Source organism: Nelumbo lutea, chromosome 2, assembly GCF_056320005.1.
Source record: "Nelumbo lutea isolate HS-2025 chromosome 2, American lotus-T2T, whole genome shotgun sequence".
NCBI lineage: Eukaryota > Viridiplantae > Streptophyta > Magnoliopsida > Proteales > Nelumbonaceae > Nelumbo > Nelumbo lutea.
Genome location: NC_142685.1, coordinates 11,328,156 through 11,345,709, shown reverse-complemented (window position 1 = coordinate 11,345,709; position 17,554 = coordinate 11,328,156). Strand labels below are relative to the sequence as shown.

The 17,554-nt window shown below is 46.1% G+C and overlaps 1 protein-coding gene across 3 annotated transcripts in view; it reads right to left on the bottom strand.

Annotated features, from left to right (window-relative positions):
* Positions 1-16,932, bottom strand: part of LOC148868555 (Rab3 GTPase-activating protein catalytic protein) — a 94,551-nt gene extending 77,619 nt beyond the window's left edge. For 2 of the 3 annotated variants that reach the window (XM_088972622.1, XM_088972623.1), the window contains exons 1-3: positions 16,832-16,932; positions 2,934-2,977; positions 2,716-2,779 (exon numbers count right to left, since the gene is read on the bottom strand). In XM_088972622.1, the coding sequence (XP_088828748.1) occupies positions 2,716-2,779; positions 2,934-2,977; positions 16,832-16,891 (168 nt within the window). In that variant the 5' untranslated portion in view covers positions 16,892-16,932. The remainder of the gene's footprint in view (positions 1-2,715; positions 2,780-2,933; positions 2,978-16,831) is intronic. The other variant, XM_088972624.1, reaches the window with a different exon arrangement.
* Positions 16,933-17,554: the final 622 nt, after the last annotated feature.

The window sequence follows — 17,554 nt, the reverse complement described above, 5'->3', positions numbered from 1 at the left end:
AATATTCATTAATCAAAAAAAGGAGATAAAATCTGAGAAGTGACAAGATGGCACCTCACCAATACAAAACTGCTGAAAACTAAAGAACAGAAAACTGTTCAGTATTGCAAACTTGTATTTCAAGGACATTCCAAAAGTTTTTCCCCATATCTGATCTGCTAATTGATCAAATTCTGGAAGCACCAATACCCAGCCCACCACCAGTTTCCCAACCAGGGCCATAAGCACCTCAATATTTTTAGACTTATCTTCAAACAATCTTCTGTCTCTTTCATTCCAAAGGACCCAGCATAAATAGGGTGCATCTCCAAACTATCCTTGCTTTCCTGCTACCACTGAGTCTTGGCCAGGAGGAGAATAGTTCTGTTAATGATCTTGGCTGAAACAATCTGACCCCAAATAGGAAGGAATAGAATTTCCAAATAAACTTTGCAATCTTACATGAGTAAAATTGGTCACAGACTGACTCTTCATCCGAACAGCATAAATCACAGTAACTTGCCAAATTGAATCCTCTATTTTTCAAGTGATCTGAAGTTAGGATACTGTTCAAAGCAACTAACCATGTGAAAGCTTCCACTCCAGGAGGAACAGGGTTCCCCCAAACTCCTTCCACTTGATCTGAATCCAGATGGTCTTTAACCAAAGCCAGATAGAAAGATTTCACAGTAAACTTCCTGTTCCTACTTTCTTTCCACCATAGCCCATCCCTTGAAGAAATTGTAACCTTTATATGTTGAAGGTTTTCCAGCAGTAATATGCACTCTTCTAATTCCTGATCCAACAAGGGTCTTCCAAATTTAGGACACCACACAACCTGATCACCTTCATCTCAAAACATTGATCAAGCTTAACTTGATGATCAGTCAACCCGTATAGCTTTGGACACATCTCACAGAACTTCCCTATTCCACACCACTCATCCTCCCAAAATCTTACTCTCAGCCCATCTCCCACCTTGAAACTGACTAAAGCTTTGAAGTCTTGGTTGAACCGCATTATCCCTTTCTAGACACTCACCCCATAAGAAGTTGAATCCTCCCTCGACTCCCACCCAAACCTCACCAGAAATAGACAGAGAGAGATCACCAGAAGTATTAAAAAAGATGGAAAACCCAGACCATCAATAGAGATCTGGAAACCTTGTATTTAAATTAGTATAAAGGGAAAGAAAAACCTGAACAAATAAGCATGGAAGAACAAAATTTTGTGCAATTTAACACGTATTGATCTTTAAGGACAAAAATAGAGGCTCAGCCACTCTACTTTCTAAAATTTCTTTTCTTTCTTCCATTTTTCATGAATATGTTGATTTTTTATGTTTTAAATGAAGCTTATACATTTTTATTAAGATTATAGACAAATAACAGTGAAAGATCATTGCTGCTTACTATGGAACGTAGGGAATTACCCTATTTTATTCAAAAAAATCCCATCATCTAGGCGATGAATCCTCACATAAGCAACTGCAAATCCTCAATGCCTCTAAATTCAGCGTTTCTGGCTAAGGGGCTACTATAGTTGCCCATTAAAAGGTTAACCATGGTTTAAAGTATCAATACACCCAATACAGATGAAAAGGCATATCAGGTGTTTCGCTACTTAATAACTTTTCTTTAGTTTTTTTTTTTTTTTTCAAAATTGCATCAGGGGGTCGGTTTTAAGCATGCCTACCCCCTGAAAATGGTCAAAGTCCGAAACACCCCTTATTTGGGGTTTCGGACAGCTTCCAGTCTGATACGGGGTGTATCGTACTGAAATTTTGAACCTTAAGGCTATGTTTGGTTTGAAGGATAATGTAGGGAAAAGGGAAACATAGGAAAACCTATACAAGGTTTGTAAAGGTTTTCCTACATTTCCCTTCCTTTCCTTCAAACCAAACACTGCCTAAGGTTAATACCTTGGCATGATGGCAGAGCCAGGAATTTTCTTTTGGGGGGGGAAGCTAAAATAAGATAGGGAGTAGAAGAAGTAGGGTATGGGGAAAAATGGTCTGAGAAGGGGTTGGGGGGGCACTTTATTACATTTTGACCCAACCTCCCATTAGTAACCCTATATAAATAATGCTTTTAACAAAAAATTTGGGGGGGCCAAGGATCCCCCACCAGTATACTTGGCTCCACCCCTGCCTTGGCAGCTCCAACCTACTTAAAAGGAGACATGTTATCCCCTATGAAAATCCACAAACACAAACAACACATGCATATATAAAGGTAAAAAAGGGTCATTGCCAAACAATGGTCCCAGCTATACAGGGTCTTGGCAGGGATAGACTGGATAGAGACCTAACATTTGGCTTTTTTTCCACAAAGTGGCTGCTCTTAGACTCAAACCTACATTCTCATGCTTGTCAGCCTGAGATTATACCTTGGACCAAGAAATGGCCCCTAAGCACATGTACAGAGGTTCTTGACAATTTTTAGCTTTTCAGGTTTGGTACTCCAACCCCACATTCTGGTCAATAAGGTTTGGACAAATGTAGGACAAAATGGAAGTCTCTCATCACAATCTGTGTTTTTAAATATTGGTAGTTAAAAGAAATCAAGAGATAACAACAATAAAACCATGGGTTTAATCCCATTTTTCACAGAAAATTATACTTTACATATCAAATATGTAAAAAGAAGTGATTAAACTATAACTACAACAGCTTTACTATATAGAGAACATAGCTCATAGCATAGAAAATGAGAATAAACTGGTAGAAAAGCTTACCAACAAATTCTTTGTACCATCAGCCAGCCATGACCGGCAAACAGCCTCAATTTCAGATATGAATCTGATAATTAAAAAAAAAAAGAAAAAAGAGAGAGAGAGAGAGAGAATTGGTGTTCTAGTTCTTTCCTCCCTTCCAAATCACATGGTCCTACCAAGCTTAAGTTGACAATATAAGGACATGAACATGTAAAAGTTATCATGCCAATAAAAGATACCTTTCCCACGAAGAGGCAAGGGTGAAATCATCAAACCTTTCAAGCTGCACCAAAATCAAAGAATCATCAATTGTTTCTTCAGGTACTTAGTCCACAAATACAATTATTGGAAGCTAAACCCAATATCAAAACAATCATTTAATTTAATTGGAAGAAAAGAGAATAATCAAAGTTAATCACAAGCAAGATAGACCAAACCCAAAAGCACTACTTAGTTTACTGGACACAAAATCAAGTAGTTTCATCAAATAATGGATAGATATACCAGGTGCAGAAATAAGATTGGAGCAAAGAAAACCTGCCCTCATAAAACTGCAATGGAAAAGAAGATGGTCCATAGTGCTGTTCATAAAAATTTATAAACTGACCAAATCAACCGAACCAGACCGACTCGACCTGAGATGGTCAGTTAAAAAAATTCGGCCTGTTTCGGTTTGAAAACATGTCAAAAACCGATAATTCGGTTTGGTTGTGGTTTATGACGTTGAAGCCTGATGGAGCGCAATCCGGCCAGTCCTAGCTATCGACGGCCTTGCCTCTGAACGGAGCTACGGGGAACCTGAAACGAAGAAGATGAGGGAACTCCGGGGGAACCCGGTGAGATTGCTCCGAAGCTCAAGTTAGTATTCTCTCAAAGGCAAGACAAAACCAGATGGCGCAAAGTTCACATACCTTGTTCTTGGGGGGTAGGGAGCCTTTTATAACCACTTCGCGCACTCACTCCGAGGCTTCTGTCAGGTCGGGTATGATTATCTCTGCGCTCCTGCCAGTTCGGGTGTCATCACCTCTGCGAGGACAGAACCGCCACTACTCCTTGTCAAAGCCGTCTCCATAACTGGAGATGGTGGTGGCAGGTGGCCGTTTAAAGTGCGGCTGTCAAGCGTCAGATCCCCAGTCAGTCAGGTGCGCCGCCCCTGGATACGAACTTCCTTGGTGTCAGGCATGGTACGGTTTGTTCAGTTCGGCGTTCTGGAGGCGAAGTGCTGGAGTGGTGAGCGAGGTGGTCTTGAGTTCGGATAGAGGTGTGTCCCGAACTGCCATGGGGCAGGCCAGTTCGGGTTATTGCCCTTTGTGTTCGGCTCGGGATCTAAGGGAGAGTTCGGGCTCCTTGTAGGGAGTTCGGGCTCCTAGTAGGGAGTTTGGCTGCTGGTAGGGAGTTCAGACCGCTGGTTCCTCCCTTTGGTGCTCGCACCTTGGGCGCGCTATTGTGTCGAGCTGTTGCCTTTGCCACGTGTTGTGTAATTACGAGGTCGGGCCAAATCTTCCTTCATCAATTGCCCCCCACTCCTCGTGCTAAGGGTCTTGCCCTGGCGCGGGGAGTTCGCGAGGTGGCAGGTGGATTTGTCCCATACTTCGAATTTCGATAGCGCGAGGTGCGTTGTCAGGGTTCTTCGAGCGCCCAAAAGACGGGAAACGCGCCGACCTGCCTACAAATGCTGACAAACGTGGCGGCACGCGCTTTTTTTAAATTTCAAAAGAGAACGCCACTGGGAGACGTGACAGCGGGTCTTTTCGAATTTGAAAAAACGCGTCACTGCCTTTTTATTGCGAGGAGATGTGCGCTGGCATTCTGTCAGTTTCAGAAAAACCTGCGCCGGCATTTTGTCAGTTTCAAAAAGAAGTGCGCCAATCACGTCTCGGTCTCAGGGGACATGTGTCAGCGCGACTGCAGGCCGTTAGATTGGTTTTGATCTGCACTGTTGGTTCTCGATCACTGTGGGTATAAATGGTGGGGAACCCCAGTCGCTTTATCACTTCTGCGCTTTGCTTCTTGAGCTCGCGTCCAAGTTTCAGCTCGTGTCCAGGCTTTTAGTTCGCCTTCAAGGTTTTTTGCTCGTGTTCCAGTTCCCGTAGTCTTTTCAAGCCTTTTTCCGGGTGAGTACTTTCCTGGATTCCATCTTTTCTTCCTCGATGTCTAGCTCGGACGACTCAGACGATTCTTCAAGTGGGTCTGATGCAGGTTCTACGAACCGAGTTGCATCCACCGATGGCCTTAGCGAACCTGAGGTAGAACTTGAGGAAGAGTTTGAACCCGTAGGCCGAGCCGCCTCGGGCAGTTTGGCGTCCACCTCTCGTCGAGGTCGGATATTAGACAAGTTTGGTCCCTCGACCATGAGCCTGAGGGGCTCCAATCCCTTATTACCTATTACAACTTGCTTGGGGAGTACGCCTACTTCGTACCTTCGAGTAGCTTTCCTTGGGAACACGGTCCTGAAGAGATCGTGATATTCCGGGAGCAGCTCGCTGCGGGGCTGCGACTGCCTTTCCACCCCCTTCTTGTCGAAGTCATGAACCACTTTGGCGTTACTGTCAACCAGCTTCACCCGAACTCCATTCGTAACTTGGTGGGGACAATCTCCCTATTTTGCGAACAGGGCTTTCCTTTAGACTTAGAGATATTCTCTATTTTAATGCTTAAGAAGCAAGCGGGTCCCCTTCCCGGACGTAGGCGGGCGTATTACCTGTCTCCTCGCTCGGGTTTTAAGCTCTTACATGAACTTCCCAACAAGGTTCCGGCGTGGAAGCGGGACTACTTCGGGGTGCAAAGTGTATTAGGGTGGCCGTTTTAGACCGGGTGGGGGATGGCCGCCCCTGACTCTGGTGTTACACTTGATAAAGAGACAGTGAAGGGCCTCCGGCAATGGGCACGGCTAGGGCTAAAATGCCATCAATATCTGACGGAGGCCAAGCTCATTGCGGCCGGCCTGAGTTCTGGTAGGTTCCTTGCTCAGAGGTTTCTTGTTTTGCTTTGTTCTTTCATTTTTTATGATGTCGAACTCTTTTTTGCAGGTGTGATGGACTCAGAAAGGACTCGCGGTGGGCACCTGTTTCAAGGCATGAAGAGGAGGAAGTGAGTCGCCAAGCGAACTCGTGCCGAGTTGCCCCAAGATGCGGAGCCTCAGGTACCAGACTACCCATCAGAGGATCCACCCAGGGAGCCCGAGGTGGCTCCTCCAATGCAAGAAGCGGCAGGGGCCCCTTATGCCGAGACTACTCACACAGGAGCTCCCGCCTACTCTAGTGCTCCCGCTTACTCTGGGTCCACTTATACGCGAGCTAGGCCCTCAAGCTCGAGAGCCCAAGGGGAATTCGGGAGCATGCTGTCGCCGAACTACGCTCTTCAGAAGAGTAGGGAGGCCACCTTCCCCGAGGAGATCGCGGCGTGGACCGATCTTCCTTTGAACCAGGTCGCCTGTCGTGCTGCTACTCATGCTATGGTGGTGAGTCAGATTTCTTGTCGGGCTTCTTTGCTTTTATCCCTCTTGTTGTCATTCTCTTAATCGCTTGTTCTTTCCTTTTGGTAGGTGAACTCTTCTATCCATGCCTTGGCGGCCCAGGTGGAGAGGAGCTCGAAGCAGGCGCGAGCTGCCGAAGAGGCTTTCCATGCTGCCGAGGCGACTTCCCGAGCTGCTGAGGCGGCTGCTCGTGCTGCTGAGGACGCTACTCGCGCTGCTATGGCCAAACAGGCGAGGTCTCAGAGAGATGCCGAGGCCATGGGGGTTGTTGTGAAGCACATGGCGAACCTGAGGCTGGATCTACAGCATCAGGATGAATACCTTCAGAAGGATATTAGGGAGAGGACGCAAATCTTTTCTCAAGGCATCGAAGATGCCAACAAGAAGGTCGTCGATGAGTACATCGCCTCGCCACGCTTTGATGACCTGATGGTGGACTCGTACAGAAGGGGTTTTAAACTGAGCCAGTGGATGATCCGGAACACGTACCCCGAGCTCGATATTAGTGCCATATCCACTTCGCGCATAACTCAATAGATGGCCAACGCTGCTAATGGTGAGCCAGATTCCGAGGGCGAGGCAGGACCTTCGGGTATTGTTGAAGTGGCTTCTGATAATGAAGAAGTAGCTCCGGGCCTGTAACATGTAAAAAATTTTTTTTTCGAAATGTACACTCCCTTATTTTGTAATGGAATGACTTTTCTTTTGGTTAAGTGTTGGTTGTTCTTTCTCCCAAACTGATCGTATTTGCCAAACTGACCATTCGCCCGATTGGTGTTTAATACTTAGTCTCTAAGATGCCGATGTCTCTATTAGTTCGTTGTTTCCGCTTCGCCTGAGCCTTTGGCCGACACTTTTCTTTGCTTGCCTGCTTCGCTTGAGCCTTCGTTAGCTCGGTATCCAAGTCCTTAGGCTCTGGTAGCGATTTTGTCTGCTTCGCTTGGTGGTCTATAGGTAGTATCGCCTTAAGTTGACGATGTTCCACGCTCGGGGTACTTGTTTGCCCTCTAAGGTTTCGAGCTCGTATGCCCCCCCAAGCGCTCTCTTTACTTTGTAGGGCCCTTCCCAATTTGATCCAAGTTTGCCCACACCGGGTTCGGGCACCATGATCTTACGGAGAACCAGGTTGCCGATGCAGAAGCTCCGCTTCTTTACTCTGGCATTGTAGTATCGAGCTACTTTTTGCTGGTAGGCCACTGTCCGGATGTGCGCGAGGTCCCTTACCTCATCTAGTAGGTCGAGGTTAGTGCATAACTCATGTCTGTTTGTCTAATCATCATATGCTTCTAGTCGCAGTGTAGGTATTTCGATTTCCGCCGGGATTACCGCTTCGGTACCGTAGGTGAGGTTAGAGTGGGTTTCTCCCGTGGCGGTTTTTTCTGTAGTTCAGTGAGCCCATAGAACACTTGGTAGCTCGTCCGCCCACAACCCTTTAGCTCGGTCTAGTCGGGGTTTCAGTCCGCGGAGGATGGCTCTGTTCATTACTTCCGTCTGACCGCTTGCTTGCGGGTGTGCGACCGACGTGAAGTTCTGACGAATTCCCATATTTTGGCACCATTCTTGGAACTTGATATCCTCGAACTGTTTGTCGTTGTCGGAGATCAGCACCCGAGGTAGCCCAAAGCGACATACTATGCTCTTCCAAAAGAAGTTTTGTATGTTTCGGGCTGTAACTGTTGCTAGAGGTTCAGCTTCTATCCATTTTGCGAAGTAATCTACTGCCACCACTAGAAACTTTCTCCCACCTATTGCTGGCGGGAATGGCCCCAGGAGGTTGATGCCCCACTGCGCAAAGGGCCATGGGCTGGTGAAGTATTTGAGGTCGGAAGCAGGCTGATGGTGGATATTGGCGTGCTTCTAACACTTGTCGCATTTTCTGACGAGCTCGACAGCTTCTGCCTTCATCGTTGGCCAGTAGTATCCTTGTTGAAGTGCCTTTTGGGCGAGGGCTTTGCCCCCCAGGTGTCCGCCGCACAGTCCTTCATGAGTGTCGCAGAGTACGAGCTCGGCTTCGGCAGGTCGCAAGCAACGCAGGTAGGGGAGCGTGTAGGACCGTCGGTACAACCGTTCGTCTATTATGACGTATTTGGTTGCCTGGCGCTGCACCCTCTTGGCTGCATTGCGGTCCACAGAGAGGGCTCCATCTAGCAAGAAGCTCGCTAGTGGGTTGATCCAGCTCGGCTCTGCTTCAAGGATGGAAGCGACCTCCTCTGCCCCACCGAGAATGCTAGGCCGAGGTAAGTTCTCTATGTACACGGTTCTCATGGTGTTGTGACCTCGGGATTTGCCTGATGAAGTGTGACGGGAAGTTGAGCAGAGCTTCTTTTACTTTCGCCAAGTATGCGATCATAGAGAGCTCGCGTGCTTCGTATTCGCCTGTAACCTGGTTGACCACGAGCTGGGAATCACTACAGATAACTATGTGCTTTGTTCTTACCTTTTGTGCTAGGTTCAGCCCGGCTATCAGTGCCTCGTACTCCGCCTCGTTGTTGGATGCCGCGAACTCAAAGCGTAGTGCGTATTCCAATTTCGTGCCACCCGGGCCGCGTAGGACTATTCCAGCCCCGCTGCCCTGCTGGTTCGAGGAGCCATCTACGTGAGGGATCCAGGGCTCCTCATCCCAGTTCGCGTTTGGCCTAACCAGGAGAGATGCCACACTGGCTGCTGCTTCACGGGGTTCAGACTCTACTGGCTTGGGAGCTCTGGGCTCGCCTGAACTGGGGATCTCGGGCTCAACCGGCCCAGGGGCTTCGAGGCTGAACGTGCACTCGGCGATAAAATCTGCTAAGGCTTGGGCCTTAATAGCAGTTCGTGGCTTATTATGGAGGTCGTACTCGCTAAGCTCGATGGCCCACTTCGTCAACCGACCGGAAACTTCGAGCTTGAGTAAGACTTGCCTCAGAGGTTTGTTAGTCAAGACGATGACGGTGTGAGCCTGGAAATATGGGCGGAGTTTCCGAGCTGCAATTACCAGTGCGTATGCTAGCTTTTCCATCTGTCGGTATCTCGTCTCTGCTCCCTGCAGAATTTTACTAACATAGTAGACAGGCAGCTGAACCCGATCTACTTCTTTTATTAGTACCGAACTGACCACCTCGTCGCTTGCCGAGAGGTATAGTTCTGGGACCTCGCCCTCCTCGGGCCTGGCTAAGGTTGGCACAGTAGCAAGGTAGGTCTTTAGCTCGTCGAATGCAAGCTAGCAATCTCGGGTCCACTCGAACCCTTTGCCTTTGATTGCCTTAAAGAAAGGCAAACAGCGGTCTGCCGATTTGGACATGAAGCGGCTCAGAGCGGCTATGCGGCCGTTTAGCCTCTGAACTTCTTTTACTTTTCAGGGTGGTCTCATATATAGGATGGCCTTTATCTTGTCCGGGTTGGCCTCAATACCGCGCCGGTTGACAAGGTACCCTAGGAACTTTCTCGAGGTGACACCGAAGACACATTTGTTGGGGTTCAGTTTCATGCTAAATTGACGCAGAATTTGGAAGGCAGAATCTAAGTTTTGTATTAATTCCTGTGAGAACTGCGTCTTGACGACCATGTCATCTACATAACATTCTATTTTCGTGCCAATTAAGGGCCGAAACAGCTTATTTACAAGTCTTTGGAAGGTCGTCCCATCATTTTTCAGTCCGAAGGGCATGACCTTGTAGTAGTACAGGCCGAACTCGATTATGAAGCTGGTTTTTTCCTCATCGGACTGGTCCATCCTAATTTGGTTGTAGCCTGAGTAGGCGTCCAAGAAGCTTAGCAACTCGTGTCCCGATGTTGCTTCCACTAGGCGGTCAATTCTGGGGAGGGGGAAGCAGTCTTTAGGGCAAGCTCGATTCAGGTCGGTGTAGTCGACGCACATGCGCCACTTGCCGTTTGCCTTTTTCACCAGTACTAGGTTAGCTACCCAGCTCGGGTAATGAACTTCCCTTATGAAGTCCACTGCGAGGAGCTTTTCGACCTCCTCATCGACCGCCCTCCAGCGCTCCAGGGCTAAGTTGCGTTTCTTCTGTCTAATGGGTCTGACTACAAGGGTCAGTATTAAGTTTGTGAGTTATGAGGCCAGGGTCAATACTGGGCATATCGGCCGCGGACCATGCAAAAATATCTAAATTTTGAAATAAGAAACTCACCAGTTCGATTCGTAGAGGTTCCTTGACGGAAGCACCGATCTGTAGCATTCGAGCCGGATCTGTAGTCGAGGTCGGGATCGCGACCGTTTCCTCTGTGGGCGAAGCTCGTTCCTCGCCCTGCTCCATAGGCCGCTCCAGTTCGAGGTCGTCGGCTGCCTTGGTTTTCCCCTTCAGGGCGGCAACATAACACTTGCGAGACTCAAGCTGGTCGCCCCGCGCTACCCCCACACCGAAGTCTGTGGGGAACTTCATTGCCAGATAGTAGGTGGAGACCACTGCCCGTAGAATATGCGTAATTGGCCGCCCTATTATGGCATTGTATGGGGAGGGGGTCACGACCACCAGGAAATCGTGGTTGAGTCTGACCGCACAAGGCCATGTGTCGACTTCCACAGGTACTGTTATCTCCCCTTGCCGACCTGCCTTATTATTATTATCATTATGCTGTACAAAATTTCTCAAGTATCCGCGACGGATGAGTCCCTCTATCTCATCCCAGAGATTATTACACTGTTCGATACAATGATCGTGATCTCTATGAAAACTACAGTACAGATTTTTTTTTTCTCATTTGGGTTACTCTTTAGGCGAGGTGGCCACTTTACGTATGGGGCGTCTTTGATCGCATCAAGATCTCGGTCCGCCTTGTGTTTAACGGCGTGTAATCCGTCCGAACTACTAAGGGAGCTCGGGACGACTGGCTTGGCTTCGTCTCCCGGGCCGGGTTTCTTCTGTCGCCTGGGTTGGAGGGCTCACATTCACTTTTCCTTTTCTCAACCCCGCCTTCGGTTCTTTGTTTGAACTCCTTGTGCATTACTCCTCTCTTGGCTGCCGTGAGCTATACTGTGGGGTCTAATCGCGGTATCTGCAAGCATGCTTCATTGAACCGCTTGATGTAGCCCCGAATGGATTCTCCTTCCCTCTGGACTACTCTGAAGATGCTTTCCTCGGTTGGGGCACCGCTTGCTGGTAACGAAGTGTGCGGTGAAGACCTGCACGAACTGGATCCAGCTTCTTATTGACCCCGGGGCCAGGTTCTTGTACCAGGTGCGGGCCACCCCCCTGAAGGTGGTGGTGAAGGCCACGCACATGCATGATTCACTGGCCCTAGCGAGGTGCATTTGAGACTGGAAAGCATCGACGTGGTCGTTGGGGTCAAAGGACCCATCATACTTGTCCAAAGGTGGGAGCTTGAAGTCTCTGGGCATGGGGACTACCAAGAGTTCTAATGCGAGGGGGGAAGGAACTGAGAAGATTGGGGCAGCTTTTACCTCGTCCGAGCTCGTCTCTCCCCTACCTCTGAGCTCGGGCAGGACACGGGTGGCAGTTTGGCGACTTCGCCGGTACCTTCGTTGTTGAGTGGGCCTGGTACTGGCGCTGCTGGCCTCTGTGTTTCCGAGCTCGATGGCCCGGAATGTTGGTATTCTACTATTAGGGCGCTGAATCGGTTCTCTGTGAGCGGGAACTCAGGCTTGGAGCGTCGAGGTGCTGACTTTACGGGCGAGGTTCCCGACCCGCCTGCGAGCTGCGAAGCGGGGGTGATTTTCCTTTCCCTTCGGCCTGGGGATGAGACCTGGCTGTTAGGGGGGTTCTGGAGTTGGGAGGCTTCTCCTCGGTGAGGGCGTCCACCCTGAGGGGAGACCTTAACCGGCTTTGGAGCAGGGTGCCGAGGTGGAAGCAGTGACTAGTTCAGGGGTAGTTGAGGGAACTGCTGCTGATAGTGATGTTGAGAGAGATGGTGTAGTACTTGGTGCTGCTGGAGCTGATGCTGCTAGAACTGTTGCATTTGGACTTGCATTGCCCGCATGCATTGGATCAGGTCGTCGAACTGGTTCTGGCGGGTCGCCAGGGGGACAGCAATTGGTTCAACAAAAGTTGTTTCGATAGGGAGTGGAAGAGAGATGTTCAGGGTAGAAAGGTTTAGGGGCGCCACTGCTTGTGGCGCATTCAAGCTGGGGATCCCATCCACCGAAAGAGGGATGGTGAAGTGTCCGATGCACACCATGGGGACTTGGAGTTGTTCCCCGGTGGTGTTCGTTTCTGTGCCATGTCCGGCATTGCTGGAAGAAGCCATGGGTGTTGAAGTTTTTTGGAAGAAGAGGAGGTTATGAGAGTTTTAGAGGGAGGCTTTTAGAAGCGTTCCCACAGACGACGCCAATTGATGGAGCGCAATCCGGCCGATCCTAGCTGTCGACGGCCTTGCCTATGAACGGAGTTACGGAGAACCTGAAACGGAGAAGATGAGGGAACACCGGGGGGAACCCGGTGAGATTGCTCTGAAGCTCAAGTTAGTATTCTCTCAAAGGCAAGACAAAACCAGATGGTGCAAAGTTCACATACCTTGTTCTTGGGGGGTAGGGAGCCTTTTATAACCACTTCGCGCACTCACTCCGAGGCTTCTGTCAGGTCGGGTATGATTATTTCTGCGCTCCTGCCAGTTCGGGTGTCATCACCCCTACTGGGACAGAACCGCCACTGCTCCGAGCTCCTTGTCGGAGCCGTCTCCGTAACTGGAGATGGCGGTGGCAGGTGGCCGTTTGAAGTGCGGCTGTCAAGCGTCAGATCCCCAGTCAGTCAAGTGCGCCGCCCCTGAATACGAACTTCCTTGGTGTCAGGCATGGTACGGTTTTTTCAGTTCGGCGTTCTGGAGGCGAAGTGCTAGAGTAGTGAGCGATGTGGTCTTGAGTTCGGATAGAGGTGTGTCACGAACTGCCATGGGGCAGGCCAGTTCGGGTTATTGCCCTTTGTGTTTGGCTTGGGGTCTAAGGGAGAGTTCGGGCTCCTTGTAGGGAGTTCGGGCTCCTAGTAGGGAGTTCGGACTGCTGGTAGGGAGTTCGGGCCGCTGGTTCCTCCCTTCGGAGGCGCGCTGTTGTGCCGAGCTGTTGCCTTTGCCACGTGTTAAGTAATTACGAGGTCGGGCCAAATCTTCCTTCATCAAAACCCAAAATGAAATTGACCCAACCGTCCTCTGTCGCTTCACTATATTTACCTTTTTCCTAATTCCCATAAAAAAGTAGCAAACCTAAAAATATAAAAGTAACTCTTCACTCTATCAACTTTATAATCCTCGACCATTGAAATGACAATTTTACACATGTGACAAAATGGCAAAATGAGTAAAGGTCCTATCAAAGTACAGTTTGAACTTCAACATTTAGTTTATGGTCTCGATGTAAAAGTTGTTTCTTTCTTCAGCTTTTGTGAAGTCTCAGTTAATGTGAAGGTCTTAGCAAAGTACGGTTCGAGGTATTATCAAAGTAAAGATGTTAATGAGTTGTGGTTCATGTTCGACATTTGTCAATATAAAGGAAAGAGTTAAAAAACAAAAACATCAATTTGTCAAATTGAGGCATTGAGCTAACATTTAATTTCGGTTGGTGGAATCAAAACCGATGTCAACCCAAGAGTTGGTCTTTACCTTTTGTCAATCAGTTTCGGTTGGTTTCAAAGTCAACCCAAAAATTTTGGTTCGGTTGACAATATTACTGAAACCGAACCAACCTGACCCGTGAACAGCCCTAATGGTCCATTATTTGCCCTTACTCCGAGGATATGGAGAATATCTAGTAAGTAGTAACTCATATTCCTCTACCATTAAATTATCCATACTCCACAGACAATTTCATCCAGAATTGAACTGTTTCCATATGAAGAAATCCACCTTCTTAGGGGCTGAACATCTGTGCAGCCAAGCCAATAAATAAAACAATGGCTCCTGTACAAAGACAGCAGAAAATCATCTAAAGAGAAACTACTTCCACATAAAAGTTCAAACTCCATGAACTTCCAAATGCTCAAAACTGTGCACCATCAAATCCTAGAAAAAGAAGAAACAAGGTCATAGGATCTTCAAATAGTTATGACTGTACTTAGCCTTTGCATTCCTAACCAAATCCTTCCCAATCCTTCAAAGCAATCAGCTGTTAAGTGCTTTGGCTGATGTGTTAGCCAAACAAGGGGAAAATAGGGAAGATTTGTTTTGGGCTCAGCTGTGATTTATGTAATTTATTACTAGTTTACTTGTAAGCTATTGGGAGAGGCTGCAGCTCGCGCCTCTCCATGAGATGTTGTATGAAATTGCAATTCTAAATCAGTTTCTGAATTCTGAATCAATAAAATTTCTATTATTAATCAAAATAAAAAGCAATCAACAATTAAGTTGTTTTAAACCTCTTATGCCATATATCTTTCCCAACACTTCACTTTCATTCATATCTCATCACTGGATTCTTCAATAATTCATTATGAGTTCTCATGGTATCCTTATATATCCTTACTCCATAACAATATCTGACGTCATTTCTGTCACCCCTTCCCCTACAGCAATAAATGGCCTCCACTATCCTTCTCTATAAACAGACCCCAAACACTCTTTTTTTTATCATAACCTTGTGGATTACAATGAGGTGGGAAGTTTTCTCCAACCAAAGGATAGATTATAATTTTGCCCAAAACATTTGGTGCCTAGTTGTCCCTTGCTTAGCCAAAACATCTGCCATCCCATTTTCTGATCTTCTCACCCATTTAAAAGCCACACTTAATTCCCTTCTTAAGCTTTCTATTTCCTAAAATTTATGTCTATAGACCCAAGGGATTTGGAATCTACATCTTGTCCAAGAAATGACCACCTGAGAGTCCCCTTCCACCTCCAAATTATGGAAACTATTTTTTTTTTTTTTGGATAAATGGTTATGGAAACCAAATTGCCTAGCAAATTTTGAGCCATGGAGTAACCCACATAGCTCAGCTGTCAAAGCATTACCTTTTGCTAAAGGTCCTCAATATAATGCCAACACCTTTCCTTCTGTATCACAGAAAACCCCTCCCAGTCCAGCGACAGCCTGATTACCAGTGTAACTCCCATCAAAATTGAGTATAACACAATTGGTTTCTGGGGGTCTCCATTCCATGGTTACTCTTTCCTTTTCTTTAGCTGATAGAGACACTTCTTTCCAAGTTCTCAGTAAGTCATTTATTGAGAACATTTGAAAATCCACTAGGGTCTTCAGACCCCAAACGCTCTTCAAATCACTAAAATCATTTCCAATCCCAATTCATTATGCTGATAAGGTGAAGACCAAGAAACCCCTCCTTTTTGGTTTACAAACAACCTTTCAAGTAATTAAAGGATGCTTATTTAGTCATCCAAACCTTTCCATAAAATTCATTCTGCAGTCAATCTCCACAGGTGCTAGAGAAGATCAGAGAGAATGGCATTTATCAATCATTTTCCCCTCATTTAGGATTTGTGATGTTTTAAAATTGATATGTTGGTTTAATTAAGATAAAAATAGAAAACTTATCTTGCGGTTTTCTTCCAATAAATTGTGTTTGGGTTGCCAGATTGCAATGGAAACAGGAACATGGGAAAGAAAAGAAAATTCAAAATCCATTACTCTGAGCTACCACCCCCAGAAGAGTTTCTCACCTTTGGGTAGGGTTTCTTTCCGTTGGAATTTGCAAATTGTATTGTATCTTTTCCAACTGAGACCAAGCTCTAGAAAGTACTAACAAGCCAAGTTCAATCTGATATTCGAGAGCTTAAGCTAAGTCAAGTAAAAGCTCAATTAGCTGAAGCCCTAGACATAATCATGAAAAAGCAAGACTCAACTTAGTTGACAGCCAACACATAACCGCTGAAAGAGGAGGAAAATGGAACAAAATTTGAGCAACCTGAAAGAGCAAGTTTAAAGAAAGACCATTTTTTCGATCGGTTGTTCAAAGACAACCTTGGATAAATAAGAAATGAAAAGTAAACATTAAAGAGAGGTTTGAGAGAAAAGGGAAGGGAAATGTTGTGGTTTAGAAAGTTTTAAAACAGACAAAAAAATGAATTTAATAAAGAATGCTCGAGCAATCAAAATGCACTATCACTGAAATAATTCCAGCAACTTAATGGACATAACATAGTGCATAGCAACCAATGCCAATTAGCTTTAGTTGAGTTTCTCTCAACAATTTTTACTTTTTTCATTTTTCTTTGGTAAATCATGTTGCAATCTCTTATTAAGCTATGAGGTTATACACATAAACCATCCAAGCAGTATCTTCACGAACTTCCCATTCAAAAGGAGTGGACTAAACACCAATTGAGGTCAAGACCAAACAGGGCATATAAGAAATGAGCATCAAAGCAGCATAAGAAGAGGCATATATATAGCCACGTAACAAAAATGGCAAAGGGATTTCCAGAGGAAGTCGCAGAGTATGTAATAGCACAAGCACATTGATCCGCAGTGTTGCTTGACAGGTACAACTACAGAAATTTTGGGGGCTGAGGTGCTCAAACATACTTGCCCAAGTTAGTAAGGGCATGTACACTTTGAGCAGCGAGTTGTCAATTGAAAAACCGATTTGGAATGGCTTTTGTACTTCATTGAACTGGAAGTCGGTCGGAAAGAAAATCACAATCAAATGACAGTTGCAGAAAGAAGGATATACACTAAAAATCGAATCAAATGAAAGAAGATAAAAATTCTAATTCAAAATTCAGAAATTGGAGAAAATTTATCTAAGAAATAAGTAATCTATGGAGTACCTCTTCTTCGAAAGTCTCATCTTCCTCCTCGTGTTTCTTTGCCTTGCGAGAGGACGCCATGAAAAATCACAGGACGACGAAAGGAAAGGAAGCATATACCTGGCGTATAATCAATGTTAAATTGTCAACATATGGTTAATAATACTAAAATGACCAAACAATCCCCATCTTATACTACTATTACCTCTTTACCAAAATACGCCATCTATTAACATAGGCCCAACTTTCTAAAACACGGACTGGGCTCCGCTGTTAATAAGTAGGCCTTAAAAGATATAATGGGCTGAAATATGCAGCCCGAGTCTGGGATATGGGAGAAGCGTATTCTAGCATAGACCCTTCGCAGGCCCAGGGAGCAACTGGGCTACCCAATACCACTTGTAAAATTAAGCCTTCAACTCCTTTTCTTCTTCATAAGTAGTTGAATTATTGACCCGTTGACCTGTTAAATGGGTTTTGGATGTTTTTTATTTTTTTAGTCGGCCATATAGGCAATCGGTTCTATTTTATCCTAATCTCAGTCCATAGCCAAAAATCGTTGAATCGGTCAATAACCCATTGACTCGTTCAATGGTTTTTTGTCATTTTTTATTTTTTAATTTTTATTATCAGAATGGGTCATCCATTCGAACTGAATAGTCCAAACGTTGACCCAAAAACTGGTAGCTAAAACGGTTCCGTTTTTCAGGTTATATAAGTCACACGCTCGAATGACATAACACA